The 22,208-nt window shown below is 57.6% G+C and overlaps 8 protein-coding genes across 8 annotated transcripts; 4 read left to right on the forward strand and 4 right to left on the reverse strand.

The window, feature by feature from the left end:
• Positions 1 to 547: 547 nt before the first annotated feature.
• On the reverse strand, positions 548 to 3,499 carry TRAVEDRAFT_62004 (uncharacterized protein). The gene is made up of 8 exons (XM_008034270.1): positions 3,255 to 3,499; positions 3,102 to 3,202; positions 2,795 to 3,046; positions 2,622 to 2,739; positions 2,369 to 2,542; positions 1,190 to 2,249; positions 1,014 to 1,140; positions 548 to 954 (listed from the first exon to the last, which is right to left on the reverse strand). The coding sequence occupies exons 1-6, from the start codon at positions 3,376 to 3,378 to the stop codon at positions 2,143 to 2,145; spliced, it is 876 nt and encodes a 291-aa protein (XP_008032461.1). The 5' UTR covers positions 3,379 to 3,499; the 3' UTR covers positions 548 to 954; positions 1,014 to 1,140; positions 1,190 to 2,142.
• A 242-nt stretch (positions 3,500 to 3,741) lies between these two features.
• Positions 3,742 to 4,649, forward strand: TRAVEDRAFT_25580 (sterol transporter). Its single transcript, XM_008033637.1, has 5 exons — positions 3,742 to 3,911; positions 3,971 to 4,083; positions 4,138 to 4,217; positions 4,267 to 4,358; positions 4,408 to 4,649. The coding sequence occupies exons 1-5, from the start codon at positions 3,776 to 3,778 to the stop codon at positions 4,518 to 4,520; spliced, it is 534 nt and encodes a 177-aa protein (XP_008031828.1). The 5' UTR covers positions 3,742 to 3,775; the 3' UTR covers positions 4,521 to 4,649.
• Positions 4,650 to 4,931: 282 nt separating this feature from the next.
• On the forward strand, positions 4,932 to 5,634 carry TRAVEDRAFT_41812 (exonuclease RNase T and DNA polymerase III; the record flags this gene model as incomplete). Its single annotated transcript, XM_008033959.1, has 2 exons — positions 4,932 to 5,150; positions 5,206 to 5,634. The coding sequence occupies 2 exons, from the start codon at positions 4,932 to 4,934 to the stop codon at positions 5,632 to 5,634; spliced, it is 648 nt and encodes a 215-aa protein (XP_008032150.1).
• Positions 5,635 to 6,439: 805 nt separating this feature from the next.
• Positions 6,440 to 9,675, reverse strand: TRAVEDRAFT_68212 (glycoside hydrolase). Its single transcript, XM_008034689.1, has 22 exons — positions 9,276 to 9,675; positions 9,198 to 9,221; positions 9,059 to 9,145; positions 8,920 to 8,985; positions 8,742 to 8,863; positions 8,669 to 8,681; positions 8,524 to 8,611; positions 8,292 to 8,469; positions 8,177 to 8,242; positions 8,070 to 8,116; positions 7,965 to 8,020; positions 7,889 to 7,908; positions 7,818 to 7,830; positions 7,688 to 7,754; positions 7,574 to 7,630; positions 7,464 to 7,521; positions 7,262 to 7,352; positions 7,186 to 7,201; positions 7,074 to 7,119; positions 6,798 to 7,007; positions 6,589 to 6,745; positions 6,440 to 6,536 (listed from the first exon to the last, which is right to left on the reverse strand). The coding sequence occupies exons 1-20, from the start codon at positions 9,426 to 9,428 to the stop codon at positions 6,971 to 6,973; spliced, it is 1,305 nt and encodes a 434-aa protein (XP_008032880.1). The 5' UTR covers positions 9,429 to 9,675; the 3' UTR covers positions 6,440 to 6,536; positions 6,589 to 6,745; positions 6,798 to 6,970.
• Positions 9,676 to 10,055: 380 nt separating this feature from the next.
• On the forward strand, positions 10,056 to 13,030 carry TRAVEDRAFT_68214 (uncharacterized protein; the record flags this gene model as incomplete). The annotated part of the gene is made up of 13 exons (XM_008034690.1): positions 10,056 to 10,103; positions 10,160 to 10,232; positions 10,283 to 10,408; positions 10,458 to 10,561; positions 10,610 to 10,672; positions 10,727 to 10,961; positions 11,017 to 11,069; positions 11,139 to 11,549; positions 11,604 to 11,771; positions 11,826 to 12,383; positions 12,442 to 12,579; positions 12,635 to 12,694; positions 12,761 to 13,030. 13 exons carry the CDS (start codon positions 10,056 to 10,058, stop codon positions 13,028 to 13,030), a joined length of 2,307 nt encoding a protein of 768 aa, XP_008032881.1.
• A 3,064-nt stretch (positions 13,031 to 16,094) lies between these two features.
• Positions 16,095 to 17,035, reverse strand: TRAVEDRAFT_33189 (uncharacterized protein; the record flags this gene model as incomplete). Its single annotated transcript, XM_008033778.1, has 4 exons — positions 16,095 to 16,243; positions 16,299 to 16,360; positions 16,417 to 16,513; positions 16,570 to 17,035. 4 exons carry the CDS (start codon positions 17,033 to 17,035, stop codon positions 16,095 to 16,097), a joined length of 774 nt encoding a protein of 257 aa, XP_008031969.1.
• Positions 17,036 to 17,665: 630 nt separating this feature from the next.
• Positions 17,666 to 19,248, reverse strand: TRAVEDRAFT_41819 (uncharacterized protein; the record flags this gene model as incomplete). Its single annotated transcript, XM_008033960.1, has 5 exons — positions 17,666 to 18,212; positions 18,270 to 18,369; positions 18,432 to 18,602; positions 18,663 to 18,822; positions 19,099 to 19,248. 5 exons carry the CDS (start codon positions 19,246 to 19,248, stop codon positions 17,666 to 17,668), a joined length of 1,128 nt encoding a protein of 375 aa, XP_008032151.1.
• A 1,057-nt stretch (positions 19,249 to 20,305) lies between these two features.
• TRAVEDRAFT_33191 (cation efflux protein) lies at positions 20,306 to 22,191 on the forward strand (the record flags this gene model as incomplete). The annotated part of the gene is made up of 9 exons (XM_008033779.1): positions 20,306 to 20,378; positions 20,436 to 20,487; positions 20,550 to 20,589; positions 20,651 to 20,798; positions 20,852 to 20,932; positions 20,984 to 21,613; positions 21,666 to 21,961; positions 22,029 to 22,104; positions 22,169 to 22,191. 9 exons carry the CDS (start codon positions 20,306 to 20,308, stop codon positions 22,189 to 22,191), a joined length of 1,419 nt encoding a protein of 472 aa, XP_008031970.1.
• Between the last annotated feature and the right edge of the window lie 17 nt (positions 22,192 to 22,208).

Here is a 22,208-nt window from a genome sequence, read left to right on the forward strand (position 1 = left end):
GTCTGGCTCAGCAAGCGGTGCAGCGACGGTGCAGCGCCGGGGTTGCCACGTTGTGCAGGCCTTATTGTTTCGGCTGGCAGGCGTGCGCGTGCAGCACGGTGTGGGCGGCGACGCACAGGCACGACGCGTGGGGTGAGCGCGCGGGGGAGGAGAAGCGGAGCTTACTGGGACAGACCATGCATGAGCGGGCAGGCTGCACTGGCGGGGAGCTCTCGGGGGCTGCTCTGAGAACCGTTGCGGCGTTGGACGACCTGCTCCCACACGCGCGCTTCCCCCTCCGCGTCGCGAGCTTGCCATATATGGTTTCTTACTTGCGACACATGATCGCGTCTATTCCGTCCTCTGCTCACTCATGCGGGTGCAGCTGCCCGCAGTGCACTGCTAAAATCCGATGAGCTGTGTTGCTGCGAGTGTGTATTTCATAGCAGTGCACCCGTGCTTTATTTCATCGGGCCAGCGGATTTATACGGTAATCACGCTAGCGCGCTTACGAGCGTGGTCTAATATAATCATGGCGGAGTCCGCGTTCACTCAATCAGTCCCGCCACGGTCGCTCACGCTCTCCAGCTAGACCACCCTTGCTCGCAACCCTAATTGGCCGCGGAGTGGGCGTACAGCGTCAGCTAGAAGGTGCATACAGCTGGCATAATGCCGCATATCGCCCTCCTCCATCTCCCGGTCGAGCTACGGCTGCAGATCTACGAGGACTTCCTCGTCACACATCAGCGTGTCCACTCGAAGACCCAGCCTACAAATGCCCACCTCCGCCTCCTCTACACATGTCGCCAGATAGAGCAGGAGGCAGGCTCTATCCTCCGGCGCTACGTCTCCCTCGCGAACGAGTTCCAAATCCGCGCCTTTCTGCAGGACGCGCCACCAACCCTTACGGCGCAGGTCTCATGGGCCGACGTCGCGAATGACGGCCGCATCTGGCGCACAACGGGTCCGGATAAGGTAAGCGTTCGTTAAGGTGTGCGATTGTGTAAGAGTGTGGGCTCACCGGGGGCGCAAAGGAAGAAGACCTGCCGCTGTCAAGCCTGCACCTCGCGCTCGCCCGCATGACCGCGCTCGCGCGCCTCCGCGTCTTCCAGTGCCGGCAGGGCCTCCCGCCCGCGCTCCAGAGCACGACAAACCCGCGCAGTGAGTCTGCAGAGACACCCGTAGAAGATGGCACTGATCCCTTGAACAGGGTATCCTCCTCAACTGCGTCTAGGGTTCGAGCGGGCACTGTTCCCCAAGGGCGGACCTGCCCTACGTCTGTACGAGCAGCACCTCAACCCGGACACGCGAGTGGAACTCTTCGACACCGTCCCCCCAACCGCGCTTGTCTCCCTGCGGCTCTCTGGCGAGATCGTCGTTGCCCCCGGAAACCGCGGCGGGCCACAGCGCGCGCCCGCTCTGCGCGAGCTCGCCCTAGACGGCGTCATCGGCACCTTCTTCGACCGCCACACGATCGACGAGTGCTTCCCCGGGGCGCGCCTGGACGCCTTCACGTACGTGCTCGGGCACCGGCTCGGGTTCGAGCTGCGCAACAACCACCTGGAGTCTCTCGTCGCGTGCCACGGGGCGCACCTGCGCACGCTCGTCCTGCGCGGGTGCAGCCGTCTCTCGAGCACGGTCGTGTCGCACTGTCTGGAGGCGCTTCCTGCGCTGGAGTACTTCGCGCTCAGCCTGGTGACCGTGAACGAGGCGCAGAGCAACTTCGTCGAGTCGCTCCCATCGGGGCTGGCCGTGTTCAAGCTGCAGGTCATCAACGCGTGGTATGCGATACCGCTCAAGGAGGCGGAACGGGGGCTCTGTGACGCGATCGAGCGGAGAGTCTTGCTCCGCGAGACACCGTACCTACAAGTATGCCTGTGGTTCAGACAAGAGCTGATGACGGAGGAGGGGCGGCAGGAGCGCTGGACACAAATAGCACAAGCACGGCACGTACAGTTAGATATCGGACGATGGGACGGCCAAATAATTGACTAGCCGTGACTCGCGGCGCATGATACGTTTGCTATAATGTCTCACGTACGGGCACCACGGCCGTCGACGATGAAAGTGTCTTTCATACATAGAACGAAACAAATCGAATGTCCGTGTAATGTCCGTGCCAGGCGAGAACTATACACAAGAACAGCAAGTACGAGGGGGTGCTTAAAACTGGGAGCCGTATTGTGGATATGCACTGTATGTATTGTTGTTATAGTCCTGAGATCCCGGCTTCTCCACCCTCGGGGTCTTGCGCCTGAACGATCCTTCCGCTGCGGAGAGGCAAGGGCATCAGCTCCCGTTTACACTCGCAAGTGGAACCCACGGACCCTCTAAGCCGTCCCAAGACGGCCGAGAACGGCCCCACCCCCAACTCTCGCTTACGACTCACCAGGATGGGCCTGACTGCGCTGCGGGTAGCCAACGCCGGTCTGTGCGTCGGCATCGTAGTAGTTGTCGTAGGCGCGGGGGGTCGGGCCAGGTTCCTGGGTGTACGCGTGGGCGGGGGGTTGTGCGGAGTAGTCGTAGTCGGAGTAGCCCTGGACCTTGTCGGCCATGACCGTCGCTACACTTGCGCCACTGTCATGTTGCGTGTCCGCCAGGCTGAACGAGGGCATCGGAAGACATGCGCGAGTCCCACGCACCACGATCCATCAAGGGAATGCTGTTCAGCGAGCGAGACGACTCGTAGAGGGACTGGTACTTGGAGTGGTCCCGGCGCTGGCCCTTGCCGAATGATGATATAACAATGTACAGGTAGGTCTGGGAAGGAGTGGGGTTATATCGGCGCCGAAACGGCTGAGTGCGTGTGACATACCTGCACGATAGCGAACAGTACCCAAAGGCCGCCCATAATACCGACGTCGGCCCAAGGGAAGATGTTGCAGAGCGTTGAGCCCTCAGAGTTGGTCGCGGATACGGTGCCCGCGAAGAAGTCGGCGATGCACTTGTCCTCGGCCTGCGAGTGGCGGGTAGCGGATACAATAATCCATGCTGCGGCGATGGCGAATGCTGCTACTGTGATCAGGGTGTGCAAGGTAACGTAGCGGCGGAAGAATATGGGCCGCTCCTGCTTACAGTGTCAGCTCATGCGAGGAGATAGAGGTGAAGGACGATCGGCTGACCTGCCGCACGGCGAAGATGCCCATGAGCTGAATAGCAGCGCCAACATAGCACACGATGGCGAATAACACCTTTGCGAAGGAGGGGGTTGATGCACCGACGACTACAGCACAGGTGAGTACGTGGGTGCACAGCGGCTGACTGGCAGAACTCACTCGATGGTGTAGCGATTGAGAGCGTGCCAGCGACGGCACCAAGCAAGAACTGCTCAAAGAGAGCCGTGTAGATGCCCGAGTACACGATGGGAATGGCACAGCAGCAGTATTCTCTCGGCTTCATCGTGAGTGGACCTGTTCAACGAAAGCGGGTGGTCGTGAAGGTCGTAGCAAGGAACAGAGGGCACGGGTCGTGTAAGGAGGAAGAGGGGAGGGGCTGACAGGCTAGCTGCGAGGAGGAGAAGGGGTAAAAGAGGAAGGAGCGCAGCGGGGTCGGCGTTGGGAACTGCCTCTGAATTGGTCAACGCACGGAAGGCAGTGTCTCCTCCCTGCGCCACCCCAAGCGCAGGCCTCCGCAGCCGCTGCTCGCCACGTGAAACCCGCACGTCCCCAACAGGCAGGTCGCTCCCACGCCAGCCATGCTCGTCATTACCGTAGTTGGCAGCCTGCACTCGCGATCGCGTCCTCCTTGACTCCTGCCCTCAACGTCGACGATACCCCTCCGCTCTCGCGTTACTCTCATGGCTCGCTTTGGTCTCCTCTGTTTGTTTGCTGCTGCGCTTGGTAGCGTTGCTGCATCCCCCTCCAACCTGCAGCAATTCATGGAGAAACAGCCATCAACGGTGCTGGACAAGAAATGGGATTGGACTGATTGTGGTAGGCTGTTCGCCGCGACTGCCCGTCGTTCTCTGCTAATGAAATACTGGGAAACCCAGGCTCCTCCTCGCACATTATTCACATCAAGAGCATCCAGGTCTCCCCAGACCCGCCCCAGCGTGGTGAGGAGCTCACGATAACTGTTGAGGGTGATGCGGACGAGACCATTGAGGTGTGCCCAGGCGCCATTAGCTTCCGCCCATGGCGTTCACTCATATCTGCCTAGGATGGTGCATATGCCGATGTCACCGTCAAGGTGGGCGTGATTAAGATCTTGTCGAAGGAATTCGACATTTGCGAAGAGGCGTAAGCAGCATCTCACTCGCAGACCATGCCTGGGCTGAGCGTTCTACAGCGACAAGGCGAATACAACCGTCCAATGTCCTGTTCAGAAGGGCACGCACAAGGTCATCCAGTCAGTCGAGCTGCCCAAGGAGATTCCTCCCGGTAAGTTCATGAGTTTGCCGGTGGATATGCACGGCTAAACTCTTTGCAGCACAATTCAAGGTCAACATCAGGGCTTACACCGTCGACGATGAGGACCTTGCGTGCATGGACCTCATGATGGACTTCAGGCCCAACCGTGGCCTTTCGATGCTCAACTGGTGATTCTTGCGCGGGTCTTGCACGTTCTCAACCTTTCTGTCTTTGCTTGTGATATGTCATCACTGTACGCATACCATGTAATTAACCACTAGTGCCACTTGCTGGGAATGTTACCTTTTCACTGGACTTCAAGCATTCTGTATACTTATGTTGCGTTCGCGAGTGAAGCGCACAATACTTACGTATCAATGACGCGTGGTAAAGGTTGACCGCGTCGTTGACGCCAGCGCGCATCTTGTGTCTTCACCGCCAACACCAATCACCTTCTTATTCCCGGTGGGCTCTCGGCAGGGGGCATCCCGCTTTAACCGGTGAACATTGTCTCCAATCCCAGCATATATGTTTGCTAGGACGTTCAAGAACACTGTTCGTGCAGCAGTCTCGTCTAGGTCAATCCACACTCTGCCTACAACCATGTCTACTCTTCGCTACCTGCTTGTGCTTGACTTCGAGGCGACCTGTGACAACACAAATCGTATAGTGCCTAGGCAGGAGATGGAAGTGATCGAGTTCCCGACCATCTTGTACGATATCGAGCAAGACAAGGTGGAAGCCGTCTTCCACGAATACGTCCGGCCCACTCTCCATCCCACTTTGACCCCGTTCTGCACTGACCTCACTGGTATACAGCAGGTACGTCTCGTTAATGGTCATTGGATACACCGGTTAATTTTGCGTGCGCTTTCAGGCCACGGTCGATTCTGCGGCACCCTTTCCAGACGTATGGGAACGCTACCAAGAGTTTCTTCGGACGCACGGCGTCGTCGACTCGCCGTCTTCTGCCATATACCTGACTTGCGGCGACTGGGACCTCAAGACGATGCTCCCAATGCAGCTCCGTTTGAGCAAGCTGCTCGAGTCCTCGTCAACTCCCTCCGGCACCCTCGTCGCACCTTACGACCGATGGATCAACATCAAAAACTCATATCGACGGTTTCACGACCTGAAGTACCCCAAGGGCATGGCGAGCATGCTCACCCATGCGAAGATGGAGCTGGAGGGCCGACACCACTCGGGCATCGACGATTGCAAAAACATCTTGCGACTCGTACAGAGGATGCGGCAGGATGGGTGGAAGCCCGAGGACGACCTGCTGCCTCAGGGAAAGTCCCAATAGCCCCGCGGTGCCCTATGCCACACACCAGTCCACGCGCGCAGACGCACTTACGATAGCCCCACTTCGCTAATACCGGACCGTCAGCCCACAACTTACCCCCGCTCTCATTGTTGCGCATAGTTTCGAAGGCAGCCATAATGTTACATGAACGCCTCCCGCTGCAAACGCGCGCCTCCGTCTGGAGTACTAAGTTTCGGTGACTTCGACTTCCACACGAGCCCAGTCCGCTGACTAGCCGAACACAATAACGCTAGAACTTCTCGATGCCATCGATCGGCCTGCCCTCGCTCGCTCCCCCCGGTTCGTTCTTCGACCCATAGCAGTGCTCTGGCCTTCCCAAGTCAGCGGTCTGTACATGCAGAATGAAGGACGGTACTGACATTCGCGGAGTTCATCCCGCGCGTGCCGGCGGCTGTACGAACCGTTTGAACATGCCCCATGCGGAACACAATAGCTGTGAGCGCCCGGGCAACTTGCATTGTCCACCGTTCTTGTACTGGAACCCCGGCAACTGCTCCGTTGCGCATTTTCACGCACCCGCGCGACCGATGCGACGAGACGCTTCCGCGCGTATATCTACCGAAGAGCCCGCTCACGCGCGAGGCTCCCATCGTACTACCGTTGCACCTCCCTCCGTCCGAGTCGCGTCGCTCACACTCCGCGACCGCCGTTCACGTCGCAGTGATTACTATGTCCCCGACGTGCACGCTCCCATACGAAGTCCTCCTCGAGTTCTCGAACGACACGCCCGATGCGGCGACCATGCAGGTGCTGCGGCGGGAAGACGGACAGGCCGGGCCCGTCATCTTCCTGCATCACGGAGAAGACATCTCCCTCGTGCTCACCGCGGGCGTGGCGTACAAGTACGCGCTCAGGCAGCCCCCTCGAGAAGCGGAACTTTCGTACGGAACCGCGCCCTTCATTTGCCAAGGACAGTGGCTAATGCACGCATAGAGTCAAGATCTGGAGCGACACCCAGTGCAGACTGTCCGAGGCCTTCAGAGCCCCGCCGTCGTCGCATGTTTGCAGGGTCGACGTTGGGATCGCCGTGATGGAGGGCATCACGGCGACACCCAAGGGCTCTCCGTCTACGCCGACACAACATCAACCGGTGCGCGTTGCTGTTTGCGTGTTGTGTAGTATTGAGCTGACGCTGCGAACAGACCAGAAGTTCACACATCAGGCGATGAGGGATATTTTGGTCATAGGGGGGATGGGATTCGTTGCGCATGATACCTGCCGCCGAGCGCGGATTCACATGTTGTCCACTTTGCTTCTTTGCTGTCGGCTCCGCTACACTTGTACCATAGTTTCTCTCGCATTTCCTGCAGATCGTCTATCCAGATCGTGCCTCCTGGATCTTGGCGGCCCTCCTAAAAGAGCGGTCAATAAGCCGGTTCGCGGGAGATTCGCCAGCGGACTTGGACTAGCGGACTTACGTGAAGATATCCCAGACCGCGGTCTGGTTGATGTAGAACGTGTTGCCTGAAGAAGCGCACAATAAGCATCCTGGGTGCGTGCTCCGCGATGCGAATCGAGATGGAATCGTACCGTCGTTCGGGGAGGCCTAGCGGAAGAGATTGGTTAGATCGTATCCCAGATTTCGTGGGACGGAGGGATGACATACCCCGTGGTTGATAGCGTCCGCGTACTTGATAATGCGGTTACCGCCGCTTTCGGTGAGCCCCAGCTCGCCCCATTGCCATGGCATGATGCTAGACCAAAACACCCATCTTATTAGCAGTCTTTGGGATGAGCACAAGCTACGCGTACCCACTACGAAGACGTGATTCAGTCACAGTGAATATTCAAGCAAATCAGGGGCTTACGCGTGATGCGTGTCCAGCGCGCGCTGAACCCACTTAGGGTAGATGTCGGTCTTGTTTTCTACACCGCATCGTTGAGTGTCAAAGGAACACTAAGACGTAATAGTACGCACGCAATCCACCGACGCCGAACTCCTCTAAAATCACCGGTTTGTTGGCCTTGCTTGCAGCTTATTCACGTGCGGTCAGTGACGCTACCGCAAAATCGAACACAGTCGAGGGCATACCGCGAGCATGATCGTCAATCCATTCCAAGCCCCAGCTTTCCACCGTCCAGTTAGAGCCAGGGAAGTCCTGCCGATGTGATGAGGTCAGTATACGTGAAATACTCTCATAAACAAAGCCAGGAATATGTACCAGTTCAGTATACCTATGGATGCAGGAGGTTTGTCACAAGGAAGCAAAGGGGAAACCATCTGTAGGCTTACCACGACTGGGGATAAAGATGCTGGAGCAACCGTACTGAATAAGCGGGTCGATTTCTTAGAATCCCGCACGACTCACATAGGTCCCGAAGTCGATATTTGAGAGCAACATGTCATGGTCGAAGTCCTCGCCCGCTATGATCGCCGTCAGTACACAACGCATGTGGTAAGCGAGAAATCATACCTTGACCATTGAAGTTGTAGTCGCTGACAAGAGTGTGATCAAACCAGCTGCAAAGCCGGGGTCACTGGGCGCAAAGCGCGGCAATGGCGAAAAGAAACGGAACGCACTACTCCGCCGGTTTCTTCCAGAAGAAGTGACCTTCTCCGCCGGTAGTGATCAAGTGGTTCGGGTCCCTTAGTGCGGTCAGGGACGTGGTGAACGGAAGTCGGGTGATCTACTCACAAGCTGCGAACGAAGTCGGACTGTTGCTGATACCAGGTCTTCAACGTGTTGGATCCTGGTACGCAGGATGGCCCCGCAGGAAGGGTGTCGCTCAAGCAGCGAGCTTCGTTCATCAGTTCCCATGCGAAGATATCTGATGAATCCTTGTAGCGTTCGACAAGGGTCTTCACATAGGATTCTGTGCTCAGATGGTCAGCAGGCGAGATACGGCAGGAGAAGATATCGGACCAACGGTAGGATGCTATGATTCTCGGGTCCGTAAAGAATACATCGTGCGGTTGGTTAGCACCGGCAATCCAGTTGACGAAGAGATCAGAGCCCTGAGTATATGATGTCACACGTAGGAACGTATGGGTGTTAGTAGAGCATCAACTTACGCCATAACCGACCCTATAGAGATATGATCATGTCAGCGAACATGTATACAAGTGGAGCAGCTCGCAAACAAACCAGTTATTGGTGAAAGCAAGGATTACTTTGATACCATGCTTGCCTGCAGTGGATATAACATGGTCGAGGCGTTGCAAGCCTTGGGGGCCGTCGTTCAAAATCCACTGGCTACTGTTCCACACCTACGGCGAATGCTTATTCAGTTGTGACTTTGCTGACAAGGACAGATAGGCAATACCTGATAGTACGTGAGGTTGGAATCCAGGGCGTCTGGAAGCTCGGTAGCGTTGATTGCATTGAACCCCTGAGAATGATTGTTTCGGGAGTCCAAGGCCCAGATTAACGCGCTGACGGCGTCAGCGTATCAAGTGACATACCCAGGTACGAAGGACCTTGACCCCAGCTTGCTGCATGGTCTGGAACGTCTTCTCCACATCGTCGGCTGTCAGAAGCAGAGGTAGCCACTGCTCGCGCGTCAGCTTCATCGCAATGCAATTGGTTCGCGAGGTGGCGCACATATGAATTGGCCCCCACAAACGACTAGAGAATGGTACGCGTTAGCGCGACAGCGAGGCTGCAAACGCCCAGACTTACGAATGGCTTGCCGTCAAGTTCGAAACGACTGCCACTAGTCGTCACAAATCCCGGTGGTACCTTGGGATTCTTGCGGGGCACGTTGACAGCCCTAGCTCCCAATGCCAGAAGAGCCCAGAGAGCGACACATGTCGCAAGTAAAGTTCGCATCATCACAGCGATCCTGACGGTGGGTGGACAAGTCTCTTCCCCCCTTGCATTCTTATAGCCGCGCTCAAGTACCTCGGAGGTACTCTGCGACTCGATCAGCGGCGGGGCGTTCTTCGCGTCGTCCCTTCGTTTTGGCCGGAAGAATATCGGCCAGCGGTCAGATGCGCGATCAGAGCCGTCGGTCCATATGGCGCGTGACGCGACGGGCACGCGGTTCGTCCAGTTTGCGAAGGATCTTCAAAGGATTGCGAGCGTCTGGGTTAGAGTGGGTGTACGAAGCGGCGGAAGGAGCTCAAAGCGGGTCGTGATGCTCCGGAGCGGCCCATCCGGCATGGTTCAAGTGACGCGACTTGGCCATCGTGATGTTCTGGCGAACGGGAAGACTTGTTCACGGAGCACCGCAGAAGCGATAGGCACTGTCCCTCATATTGCTGCGCAGAAAGCCAAAAAGTGTGCAAAAATGCGATGTGGGGGAGGAGGAGATGAAAGCCGCAAGACGCGGAAGTTCGCGATTGAGCGTCTTGCCTTTTTGGGAGCCTGCATTTTCTCCGGAGTTGTTGGCGCCCGTGGCGACAAGTAAGTTCGTTCGTCTGGTCCGCCACTTCATCCGTCTACAGAGATTGCACGAACATGCCGAAAAGCACCAAGAAAAAGAAGGATAAGGCAGCTGACTTCTCAGTATGAGCTCACTCCCCTCGATTGCAAATATCTGTTAATGCTGCCAGAATCGTTAGAAAGCCAAGCTGAAGCTTGGAAAGGGCAAGCAAGAAGCAAACAACGTCATCGATACATCTTTCAAAGCCAGGTGTAAGTGTATTTTTCTCGTGCGTGAATACATACTAATGATACATTTGCAGCTATCGCTCTACCCACTCAGAGCATCGCGACCGACAGGGACACGGATGCACCTACCACTAGGAGACGATTGACGTTTGACTCTCTCGTCGTACACCTCAAGCACTACAATTCAAATACGCGAAAAGGTAGCGCCTTATAAAAATAGAGGTACCATACATCTAATGCAGGCGACAGATGCCCTACTTGGACTTCGGGAGCTTCTTGAGGCCCATCCCGAGCTCATCAACGTGCATTTGACTGCCTTGGTCAATAGCTGCATTCGTCTCATCAGCGACGAGGTAAGCCTCAAATATCTACCAATGTGCGCTCTATTGATCTTCTTCCAGGATGCGAGTGTACGGAAGACGTTGCTGGCATTTTTTACCTGGCTTTTCCGACATGTGCCTCGAGTGCGTAACTATGCAGCACACAGCCCCTTTGCGCACCACTCACACCATCTGTAGGACGACATCACTCCTCACTCGCCAGTTCTCCTGCTCTTCACTACATCTGCTCAGACCCACATTTTCCCGGAGATTCGCATCGACGCCGTCCGTTTTCTTGACATCTTTCTTGAGTACATCCCGGAGGTCGTCACAGAAGGATGGACTCAACAAGGGGGTACAAGTCATGGAAGAAGGGCTCTCGAAGGCTACCTCGGGATTCTCAATGCCGGAACTACATTCGGAGAGGGCGGTGGTATGACAGTTCGTGAACATCTTGGTGGGGTGAAGACTGAACATGAATTTTCTAGACTCGGGGCCGGCTCGTGCGACCTCTACCGCTAGTGTGGTCCTATCGCCTGCCGTACGTCCGCTCTCTCTGCTCCCTGCGTGCCCCGTGTTGACTGGATCTTCGACTGGCTCTTCGGCACAGTCCAAGCTCGTCGTTCTGAAATCCCTGGCGACGTTCCTGGTCTATGCCGTGACTACTGCCAGCGGACCACGGGATATCAGCAACGAATCAAGTTCCGGAAATCTCACGACACCGACTTGGTACTTTTCATCGTCCTTTGCTTCCACATCGGCATTCGTCGCGTTCGATGCCCTTCTGCGCCCCACAAATGGCCCTAACATGAGTCATGACTCGCAGCCTCCCAGCACTAGAAGCTGGGTGCCGGAAGCCTCTGGCGAGAACGAGGACTTCGTCGGCGACTTCGATCTCGCCGCAACAAGTTCGGCATCTTGGGCCGTCCAGGAGTTGAACGACATCGATGTTGCAGTTGCTGCGTTGGCCGAGAACAAACAGGGTAGCAGTGGTCTGGATCTGCAAGTCGCTTCAGCTGCGGTTAGTCTGTACTATTCTACAATACTCCTCTACTGCTCACTGCCGTTTTGACAGCATGTGGCCCGTACTCTGCACTCCACTCTCGTGTCGACATTCCTAGACTTCGCGCCCTCCGTTTTCTCTCCGAGCTCGACTCCACCGGAGACCGATTTGCAAATGGTGCTCGTAGTGTGTCGAATATGTCGAAGCTTGTACGGCCGGGTATTGCAGAATACATCCGAAGTGAGTCTATTTTTAACTAATTCAACTCGGTGACATCTACTGATAGCCTTATAGTCAGGGTACTCGCACGAGAAGGCGGAAACCGACCTGCAGACGATGCTCTCGTACCTGTCACCTTACTTCCCTTTCACCGTCAGCAGCTCCTCTACCGCAAAGCGAGACATCAAGATAGAGCAGGCGTTCCAGGACCTCAACCTCATATTTTGCGAACTGTCCTCCTTCCTCGTACTGGCCTTGCAAGGCAATAACAAACGGGCGCCCACAACACGTGTGTCGAGGGCGTCCTTGCGTGGGGCTCGTTCAGCGATAGCTGCGAGCTCTGCATCTGCCGTCGGCGCACGCCAGATCGAGCGCGTCAGCAAATACATCGTTCAGCTTCTCCACGGAGAAGCCCCATCCTCTAGTGCCCAGTCATCAATACCACGGCCCATAGTCGCACAAGCCTACGTCTCTCTCCTGCCGACCATCTGGTCCTTGATCAACAATGCGACCTTGGAGCTTGCGTCGGCCTCAGCGACTCTTTTCTCAGCCGTCGTGGAACATGCAACCAGAGCATCCTCGGCGTCCGCAACTAAGAGGCATACAGTCGACTTTATCGGTAGACTTGTGCTTGTGAGTCAAAACAACGTACCTGGCCGCTTCTGCAGCGTTTGTTCACCGACATATCTAGTTGGACAGGGAGCCGGAGTACGTCGGCGCGTTCAAATGCGGGCGGAGTCAAGAGCAGGATGCACAGCTGGAAGAATGGATCCTGCAGCTCCCTAAAACTCTCTGGGAGTTGGGCGGGAACCACCCCACGACTACCGAGGTCTGTGCACGACGTGAACCTGGCGAATTCCAATCGCTGATCTCTTCTTACACAGACCATTGTCCGGCTACTTCTGCGGTTATTGCAGCGACGTTCAGGATTGTTTCATGCAGGGGTGAGTACACGGTTTGGCGATACCGTACACACACTCCGGGCGGAGCTGACCGACAGCTGTATTTAGACATACACCGCCCTCCGGTCCCGCCTTGTCCCCTACTTCGCGATATCGCACCCGGCGCGCGGTAAGCTGCGGGGTCCGTATGCGAAACTGCCTGCGGACTCGCCGTTGCGCCATCTGGTTCTCGACCTCGTGGCGACCATCATCGGCCAGAGTCCGCGGAAAACAGACTCCGGAGATGACGATCTCATATCCGCGGTCGACGAGGCTACCCGCGAGACGGAGGACGCGGCGTACTTTGCGGGCATCAAAACCTCACTGTGCAGAGACTGACATGTATCCAAAAATTCGCTGCCCTAGATGACGTACATGGAGATGCCACTGCTATACATTATGTTCTATTATGGCAGCACGCCTACAACAAACCTCGCGAAGACCTCCTACACTAGACGTTGAGGCTTAGGTGCTCCATTGAACGACCATAGATGCCATGTATACCTAGACATCATATGCATGATCGCGTGTTGAGCGGAATAAGTCCAAGACGACATTGCGGTCGAGTTGTTCATCAGGCTGCCAGCAATCCGAATCGTGTTCCGAGAGGCCTTCCGAACCATCGTCGTCTTCTGAGTCGCCATTGTCGTCGGTCTCCTCTCCCTCCTCTTCATCATCGTCAGCTTCGGAACTCCGTTCCGACCATCCGCTGCTTGTGGCACTACTCGGAGTCGTATAGCCAGAACCCTCAGGCAAGGAAGACCTGTTGGATCGGGACCCTGCGCTTTTCGGTGGTTTGTACGTGCCCGACCTGTCCTTGTCGTAGTCCTTGAACGCCAATGGTGGAAACGCCTCAGCGCAGTGCGGCTCGACATCAGACATGATGGCATTTTCAGAGCACAGAAGGCGAACCCCGCGAAGGTGGAAGATGTTCGTAGCGCCGGGGGCCATGCGGACCCTCGGGTCGAAGATCGCCGGGAGGTCGGGGTGGGTCGCCCACAAGAGCCGCACGCTGACTGCAGCCTGCTCGTCTGGTAGGATGACACGCGGGGTTATGGTATATATGTCTAGGTAGCGAGGGCACTTTTGCCTTAACACGGTGACGAGATTCGCGGGGGATAGTGGTTTGGGGTAGAGCACGAGGTGTTCTATGAGGGGGCAGAGCTCCGGTATATGCTCAACACCGGCGCTGTTGGCTGGTTTCCATTGCCAATGATGGGGATACCTGGGCGCTGGACAAAGGTGCAGGTAGCGAAGGCGCAAGCCATGGGCCGTGAGGAGCGCAGTGGGTATCGCGCGGGTATCGAGCGTCGTGAGCCGCTCCAAGACAGGCATCACCCACGACGTAGAGACGTAGGCGACAAAATGAGCGTCGCTGACGGAGATATAAAGCTCCATTAGGTGCGGGAGCGTCAGGACGGATGCCGCCTTGAACTGGTCTTCTTCGCCTTCTTCCCTCCGTACTGAGCGTAATTTGAGAGTGCCGAGGCGGCCAGCGCCGGAGAGGAGCCCGTGAAGCTGCGCGGCTTGTTTGTAGGACAAAGGCATCGCGAGATCCAGGACCGTGAGCGTCGAGACGCGCTGCCGGTAGGCAAGTTGGAACGGGTCCAAGCTGTCGTCAACGAACGCCCGGTTGAACGGCCCATAGATGTCCCCAGCGGCAGGCAGCGCAGTAGCTGTAGGGAAGTGCTCGGCCGAGTGGTACTCGAACCTCCCCAGCCCCGTGCACAACGAAAAGATGGACCGTAAAGCGTCGCGCGCGGCGTCCGCGCAAGCCGGGGGGACAAGGCAGGATTCTAGTCGGATAGTCTTCACCGCCCGAGCCAGGTGTTTCTGCGACTCTAGGGCGGCGGCGAGGGCGAATATCTGACCTACCCGTCGGAGCACGATGTCCTCGTAAAACAAGTCTGTCGCCGCGTCCGTCCACCCCTTGCAGACCAAGAGGAGACCCTTGCGATAACGCTGCTCGATGAGCCATGGGCTCTTCGGGCCTTGGGCGACGGACGGATCGAGCTGGTAGAATGGTGCTCGGGACGCCCTGAGTATGGGGAGAAGCACGTCGTATGGAAGCCTTGCTAGGTTTGTGGGTGGTGGGCGGGCCGTGGACGATACTAACTGTTGTGTCGGATGAGTGTCAGCTTTCTCATGATACGGTTGTCGATTAAAGGATGAAGTAGAACGCCGCACCCCGGTCTGATCCATCAGGCATCTGACGGCCCCTTTGAAGGCAGCCCTCTCTGTGCGCAAAGTGGCCATTACCTAGTACCAAAACGCTGATCAGTCGCACAGAATATCTGTTGGTGGCTAACTTACAGGCAGGAGCTCGTCCAATCGATGCTTGTCCTCCAGCAACCGTTCATTCTCCTCGCGGAGTTGACGGAGTTCTGCCGCGATGTCCACCAGCGGGCGGTACATGAGCTCGTCTGGCACAGCTGGTTGTTTTGCCACCTCCGGGTCTCCCTCAGGCTTCGCGGTGGTTGAGGACATGATCTGCCCTGCTATCTGTGAAGGTATCAGGTTGTGAGGGGCATGAAGGAAGATGGCATATCTTATATACGAAGGTCACAATGGTGATCGAGGTACGTTTAGCCGCTGGCACTGCTTGGCTCGCACGCGCTGCATTGTCCCACCCATCTTAGAGCTCGCTGCTGCATTGTGCTTTGCTCTCGCAAAGTTGTGTTACCTTATAGACCGCGTTCGCTCGGACACAACTCCTCCGCGACTCTGCATGTGCAAAGCATCGTGCATGTATCTGGTTTCGGCAGCAAACCACCATCACATCTTTCATGCGCCAGAATGACAAATGCCATGTGGACGGACACCGGACGAATGAATGCGTTATATTTACGCAAATGGCTCCGCGGCGCGACCGAAGGGCAGTCCAACTATAGCTGCAGACTTGCCCGCTGCCCTACCGATGGCCGTGCACGCGGAGAAACACGGCCGGCCTCGTCTCGAGCAGCACTGGCGTAACCATCACACCGCACACAGCTTCCCCGCTACGGCGACTAGTTCGTTTCCTTTTGTTATTCAGATCAACGTCGAGTATAACATATGTATAGACAGCTGTGTGTTCCATACGCGACCGCAGTTCCCAGAACGGCGACCGCCGGTCGCGCGCGGCGCGACACCGATCCAGTATGATGTCAATCATCCCATCACCGACGTGCATGCAATACAACAACACGGTGCAGATACCCTCGCAGAGACCGTCCCACCCTCCGCATGCAGGGGGTCGAGACGAGCGACGACGCCACAGGCGCGGAGGGCTGGGCGAGAATAGGAACCAATATTAAACGCAATAAACAAAGCCAAAGAGCAACTTCGAATGAACAGGGAGAACGAGGTTGCGTGGTATCGGGGCGTGACCACTGCAGGGAGGGGGAGCGCGGGTGAGAAGCGCTTAGTCGGCCCAGACCCAGGTCATGCCAGACAGACGGCCGAGGTCCTCGGACGCGAGCTGGTCGAACGCGGAGGGGGAGAAGTCGAGGTCGGTGAGGGCACAGCCTGTGCAGCGGTCGGTGATCGCGACGGTTACGGACTTGCCCTGGTCTGTTAAGCAGTAAGGATTAGTGGGCATTTGATGGGGGATGAGCGCGCTACTTACAAGTCGCCTTGACCTTGCGGTTGCAGAGGGGGTTCGCGTTCGGGTTAACACCGTTGTAACCACTGGAAGCAAGGGTCAGTTATAATTGGCCCTCAGAATCAATCAATGGAACACGTACGGGTACGTGTCGAAGAGCAAGTGGGACACGGCAGCGATGTAGTCGGTGTCCGAGTTGGTGATACCGCAGGCACCGAGACCAGTCGCGTAGAAGGTACCTAAAGGAGCGTTGTTAGCGCCACAGCATCATTCATGCGAGACATTGTAACATTACCTTGTCCGACGTTGGTGCCAGCCAAGAAGTTGGCGAGGTCGCTGCCGCCGCTCGAGCTAGCAGCGGTGGTCGCAGCGGCCTGGGTAGTAGTGTGCTTGGTGGTCGTAGCGGCCTTGGTGGTAGTCGCCGCCGCCTTGGTGGTGGTCTCGGCGGCTTTGGTGGTGGTGGGGGCGGCCTCAGTGGTGGGCGCCGCCGTGGTGGCCGGAGCCGCCGAGCTCTCGACGTTCAAGGGCGCGACCAGGGAGGTGGTGGCCGCGGCGGTCGAGGAGGCTGCAGTGCTAGAGCGGACCTTGCAGCGCTTGGAGTCGGCGCGCTTGCGAATGGGCGCGACGACGGGCTCGGGCTGCGCGACGGGCATGGCGGCGCGGTGAGCGACGTCGCGGTGGTGGATGCCACGGGCCACGTGGGGGCTGGCGAGGGCGGAGAGGGCGACGGAGAGAACGACGAGGGTCTTGGAGAAGAACATGTCGACTGAGTGAGCGGGGAGTGAAGGGAGGGTGGGGGAAGGACTGGGGGGCTGCTCAAAAGAGGGCGGGAGCGGCTTATATATCGCTGTGGGCTCGGGGCGGAAGGAATGAAGAGAAACGCGTCGGGGGCGCGAGGCTCTGGCGGAGGATGGGGGACGTAAGGGAGGAGACAGGCAGAGGCAGGGACGAGGACAGCGACGACCACATCCCGCGCGCTGCAAATAAAAAGGGCGACTCCCACGGCTCACCTCTTTCTCCGAATACAGCTGCGCATTTCTCCCCGGCCCCGGCCCCCCGGATCACCCCCAGCCAATGTCCGGACTGCCCTGACAGTCTTGTCTCCGCTTTGGGCGTACCCGCCGGCCGCCCAGCGCACCGCCGGCCAGGCCCCGGCCCCTGGCGTCTATCGAGCGCGCTGGGCGTTCCTGTCGAGGCCCCGGCGCTACGCCCGCATCGATCGCGACAGGTGCTCGGCGCATGTCTTGCTCTTCTTCACGCGTTCCCCGCATGTCCGCGACACTCGTCGCTCGACGTCCGCGCCCGTGCCCATGATGCACGCCCCGCGTCATATGTACATCTCGTAATACAACATCGAATACCGCTCCCACAACGTACATGAGCCCGCCAGCCTAGTTGCCGTTGCCCGCGTTCCCCTTCGCAGCGTACATCTTCACCAGTCCGGTGCTCGCCGTCTCCTCGAGGCTCTTCCCGTACGCGTCGATCCGCCCCAGCAGCAACATGCTCTCCAACCGGTTGGGCTCCGCCGGGATCTTGAACAGCCTGCTCACGTCCTCCTCCGGCGCCGGCGCGAGGCCCGCAGCCACCCGCGCTGCATTCTCCTCTTTCCGCTTCGCGATGAACGAGTCTGCCTTCGCCTTCTCGCGCGCGATTTGCCGGTGCAAGTACGCGAGGTTGCCCTCCTCCGTCTTGTAGTTATCCAGCGCCTCCACGATGAGCTCCAGATTCCGCGGCATGTTCGCCGCGCCCAGGTTCAGCACCTGGTACGACGGCGGGATGGCGGCAGAGGACGTGGCGAGTGCAGGGTTCGTCTGCGCCGCTGGCGGGGCCGAAGCCTCCGCCAACGTGCCCAAGAACGTGCTTACGAGCGCGTTCGTGCGAATTTTGAGCGGCACTTCCTCGAGAATTTTTGAGAAGGTAAGGCGGTGGTCGATTAGGCTGTAATGTCTCCGCTCAGCCGGGGTTTCCATCGGACATAACGACAGAGTCTATCACCTCGTGGCGCTGAAGTTGTTCCGCTTGTAGGCGTCTAGGAACGCCCTCGTGAGACGGAACGCCCGGAAGGACGCGTTCCCTCGTGCGGTCTGCGAGATGTCTAGCAGCGGGGATTGATGAGTCTTAGCAACGCTGTGAAAACACGCTGGGTCCGCCGCGCACCGTGGACGATGATTATTCCACCGTGTCGCAGCCGCTCCTGGTGGATCGCTTGCGTGTCGACCAGCGTTTGGTTGAAGAACGACCCCAGTGTCATTCCCTGGTAGAACCCGATCACGCTGTCGTCCGCCTGCACCTCCTTTAACGAGCGAAGCATAGCCCCCTGGTACCGTGCTGATTGAATTGGATCGAATTTAATTGAATGTAGTGCTTCCGGGAATGCAAAGTACTGACCGATCCCCTTCGCGGATTTATCGTCTTCATCGTTGGAATGGTGGGGGAGGGGGAAGGAGTTCGAGACCTCCAGGGTGCCGTCGAGGTCCAGACCGAGGAGGAGCCCGTGCGCAGACGAGCCCGGAGCTTCTTTTGCATGCTTGATGATCTTCGAGACGGCCTAGCAAAAAGAACGCGCCGGCGCATCCACGAAGACGGAGACGGAGGACAAAATCCGTCAGCAAAACGTCCACAAACCCCGGGTCCAGGTCGTAAGCCCAACCCCAAAAGAAGGGCAGAGGGACCGGAGCGCACGGGCACGCGTGGCGGTCGAGGGTGAACGGGCTCCGGCATGTGCCCTCGAGCCTGGGACGCCGGCCGGAGGCAATTTGCGTTCACCAGGCGCGGAGGGCACCGCGGCCGTGTCCAGCTCATAGAACGGACGGCTGGTACTCACTATCGCGTCCAGCTGCACGCTCGTAATGTGGATTTCCGCCTCGATGTCGATCACCTGCGCCATCGACGCAGGGATGGCCTCGTAGGTCGGTGCGCTCGGTGCAGGTGCGGCTTGGGGTGCGGGCAGGGATGCGGCGAGAGCCGCTGCCATGGAAGTTGCGGCCATAATTTTGGATCAGGCTTCTAGTCTAGTATGCACAGGATGGATTTTGGTAGCAGCAAGCAGAGCGAGGAGAGCAAGCGAGCTGAAAGCAGGACCGTAACAGAGCACTTGAGCAGTGCTGCGAAAAGACAGGCTTGCGCTAGAGGCTCTTGCCAAACATGCCAAAACTCGTCCATGCACGTGACCTCGTATCATGCAAGTATAACTCGCGGTCGTCTGCATCTTGCATCTGTCCCCCGCGCTGTGGAGAATTTAGGAGGGCATACGTACGGACATGGTACAAACACTATAGAATCAGAAGTATAGGGTAACGGATTGCTTTTAGAAACATGGCCAGTTCAGACGATGAGCGATACCTATCCGTCACGGCTGCATGCAGTTGCGTAAAGCATGAGCAGGCTAAATTAACACGCGCAGTACGGCCTTCTTATAAAGAAAAAGATGAGCAACACGAGAGTAAGGCCCGCTCTAACTCCTGCACACATATTACCGATGCTTGCTCAAACCTTGCGAACTTTGCGCTGACCCAGCCCCGTTGAAGACGGATGTCAGCCCGCACGCCAATAAGCCGTTACCGAAACCCTAAATGCATCATCCTTTGAATGTAAAAGACCCATATGAGCCAGAGCATGCCAGGAAGCACCAGTGAGAGTGACGTATGTTGGCAGGACCGGCCGAGGAAGGTTTCGGGCGAGACTTCTTGGGTGGTCCGTTCACAGCGGCGAATACATGCTTTGAACACAAAATGAATAGAAAGTCGTTCCACGAAGGTCAGAAGACAGAGGCCCAGAGCGCGTCGGTGGTCAGCAAGGTGGCAGGACATGCCAGTCCAGAGGCTCGCCTGCGTCGGGTATCATCGGTGCGCAGCGCTCCTTAGATAACGCGGGCCCCATCTAATCTTATCAGATAGCCCTGGCCCCAAAGCGGGGTTTGCCGGTGCATGACTTAATGGCCATGGCAGACGGCCTGAACATTAACTCTCTTCCTGCCTCCTCCCGCTCCCCCACCGCGTTCCGCCTGCCGTCGAGGCCTGCATGCGACCATGATGTCCCGCTCAACACGCATAATACTGCTGCTCGTAATTGACGTCTTCTTCTTCTTCACCGAGCTCATTGTCGGTGCGTATTTCGTCTATCGAGTCTGGCCGGGCGCGCAGCTGAAAATACCCCTGCTAGGTTATGCGGTCGGCTCGCTCGCCCTCGTCGCAGACAGTTTCCACATGCTGAAGTGAGCCCGAACTCCCTCAGATGTGGAATGAGGTGTATGGGGGTCTGACAATTGTGCCGCAGCGACGTACTGAGCCTCATAGTGGCGCTATATGCGATCAAGGTATCGTCCTGTTCACGCACCGCTACCAGCCGTTGCAGCTATTTACGCCGGCTATGAACAGCTCACCAACCAGACCGAAGTCGACTCTCGTTACTCGTACGGCTGGCACAGGGCCGAAATCCTCGCGGCTCTGGTCAATGGTGTCTTCCTGCTTGCGCTGTGCTTCTCCATTTCCTTGGAGGCCATCGAACGTTTCTTCAGCACCCCAGGTACGTGCTTGAGACTCGCGCAGGCATGTCCTTTTGCTAACCCCTGAGAGCAGAAATTTCAAACCCGAAGCTGGTTGTCATAGTCGGTTCGCTCGGGTTGGCTTCGAACCTCGTTGGGTTGTTCTTGTTCCATGGTAGGTGATGCCTCACTAAAGGCTATGCATCAAAGGCTAAAGGCTTCGCAGAACACGGTCATGACCACGGTCATAGTCATGGAACCCCGTCAGGCTCCAAGCCTGCAAGCGTTCATTCGGCCGAAGACGGGCAGGTGACCCCCCGCCCTCACGTAACGTCACCGACACCGCGGTCTCGCGAGCGGTCGGAGTCGTACTCGTCCATGTACGGCCATCCTGCCGCCACCCGTGCGTCCATCATGCAGGCTGCCAACGATGTCGCACGTGCGCGCTCGCGCTCGCCCTCACGGAAGTCGCGCGTCAGCCGATCGAGGTCGCATGGCAGACATGCGAGCATGGACGACATCCGCGACGAAAGCCCAAGCGACTCCTCTCTCGACGAGCAGCAGACAATGAACGAGTCTACTCGCCTGCTCCCCGACCGCGCCAGCGTAGAGTCTGTCCCGCACTCGCTTCACGCCCACAACGGACATAGCCACGGCGGCGGCGGCGGTCACTCTCATGGTTCGATGAACATGCGCGCCCTAGTTCTGCACGTCATCGGGGACGCACTGGGAAACGTTGGTGTCATTGCGACGGGCCTTGTGATCTGGCTCACGAGCTGGAGCTGGAAGTTTTACTTTGACCCGATGATCAGTCTGGTCATCACGGTTATTATTTTCTCGTCAGCCTTGCCCCTAGGTGCGTTATTTTTCCGCCGTCGTCCGGATGTAGACTGACCACATGCGGACAGTACGCAGTACCGCTTTCATCCTTTTGCAGGGCGTCCCGTCTACGATCTCATTGGACGAAGTGCGCGAGGCTATTCTTGCGGTGGACGGAGTTCTGTCTGTGCACGAGCTCCATGTGTGGCAGCTGTCGGAGAACAAGATCGTCGCGTCTGTGCATGTCATGGCGTCGCGCAAGCACGATTTCATGCCGGTAGCGGCGCAGATTCGCAAGGCGCTCCACGAGCGGGGCATCCACTCGAGCACCATCCAGCCCGAGTACCATCCGCCACGGAACGCGGCGCCAGAGGAAGACCTCAGGGTGAGTCCCCCGATGTGACGCCCGAGCAGGGCGGGAACATATCGCGCTGACGGAGCCGCTTCTGCAGCTGTCTGCATCGTCGTCATGTCTGATCCTGTGCCCGCCTGACCAGGAGTGCAACCCGTCAGAAAACGCCTGCTGTCGTGAGTCTAATTCTCGATCGCCTGCGCGCTTGCACTGACAGTCTTCTGCCCGCTCCTCCCGAAGCGCCGCCGCCGACGGACGTGTAAGCGGGGTTCTGCCCACG

This window comes from Trametes versicolor (assembly GCF_000271585.1).
Source record: "Trametes versicolor FP-101664 SS1 unplaced genomic scaffold TRAVEscaffold_1, whole genome shotgun sequence".
Classification (NCBI taxonomy): Eukaryota; Fungi; Basidiomycota; class Agaricomycetes; order Polyporales; family Polyporaceae; genus Trametes; species Trametes versicolor.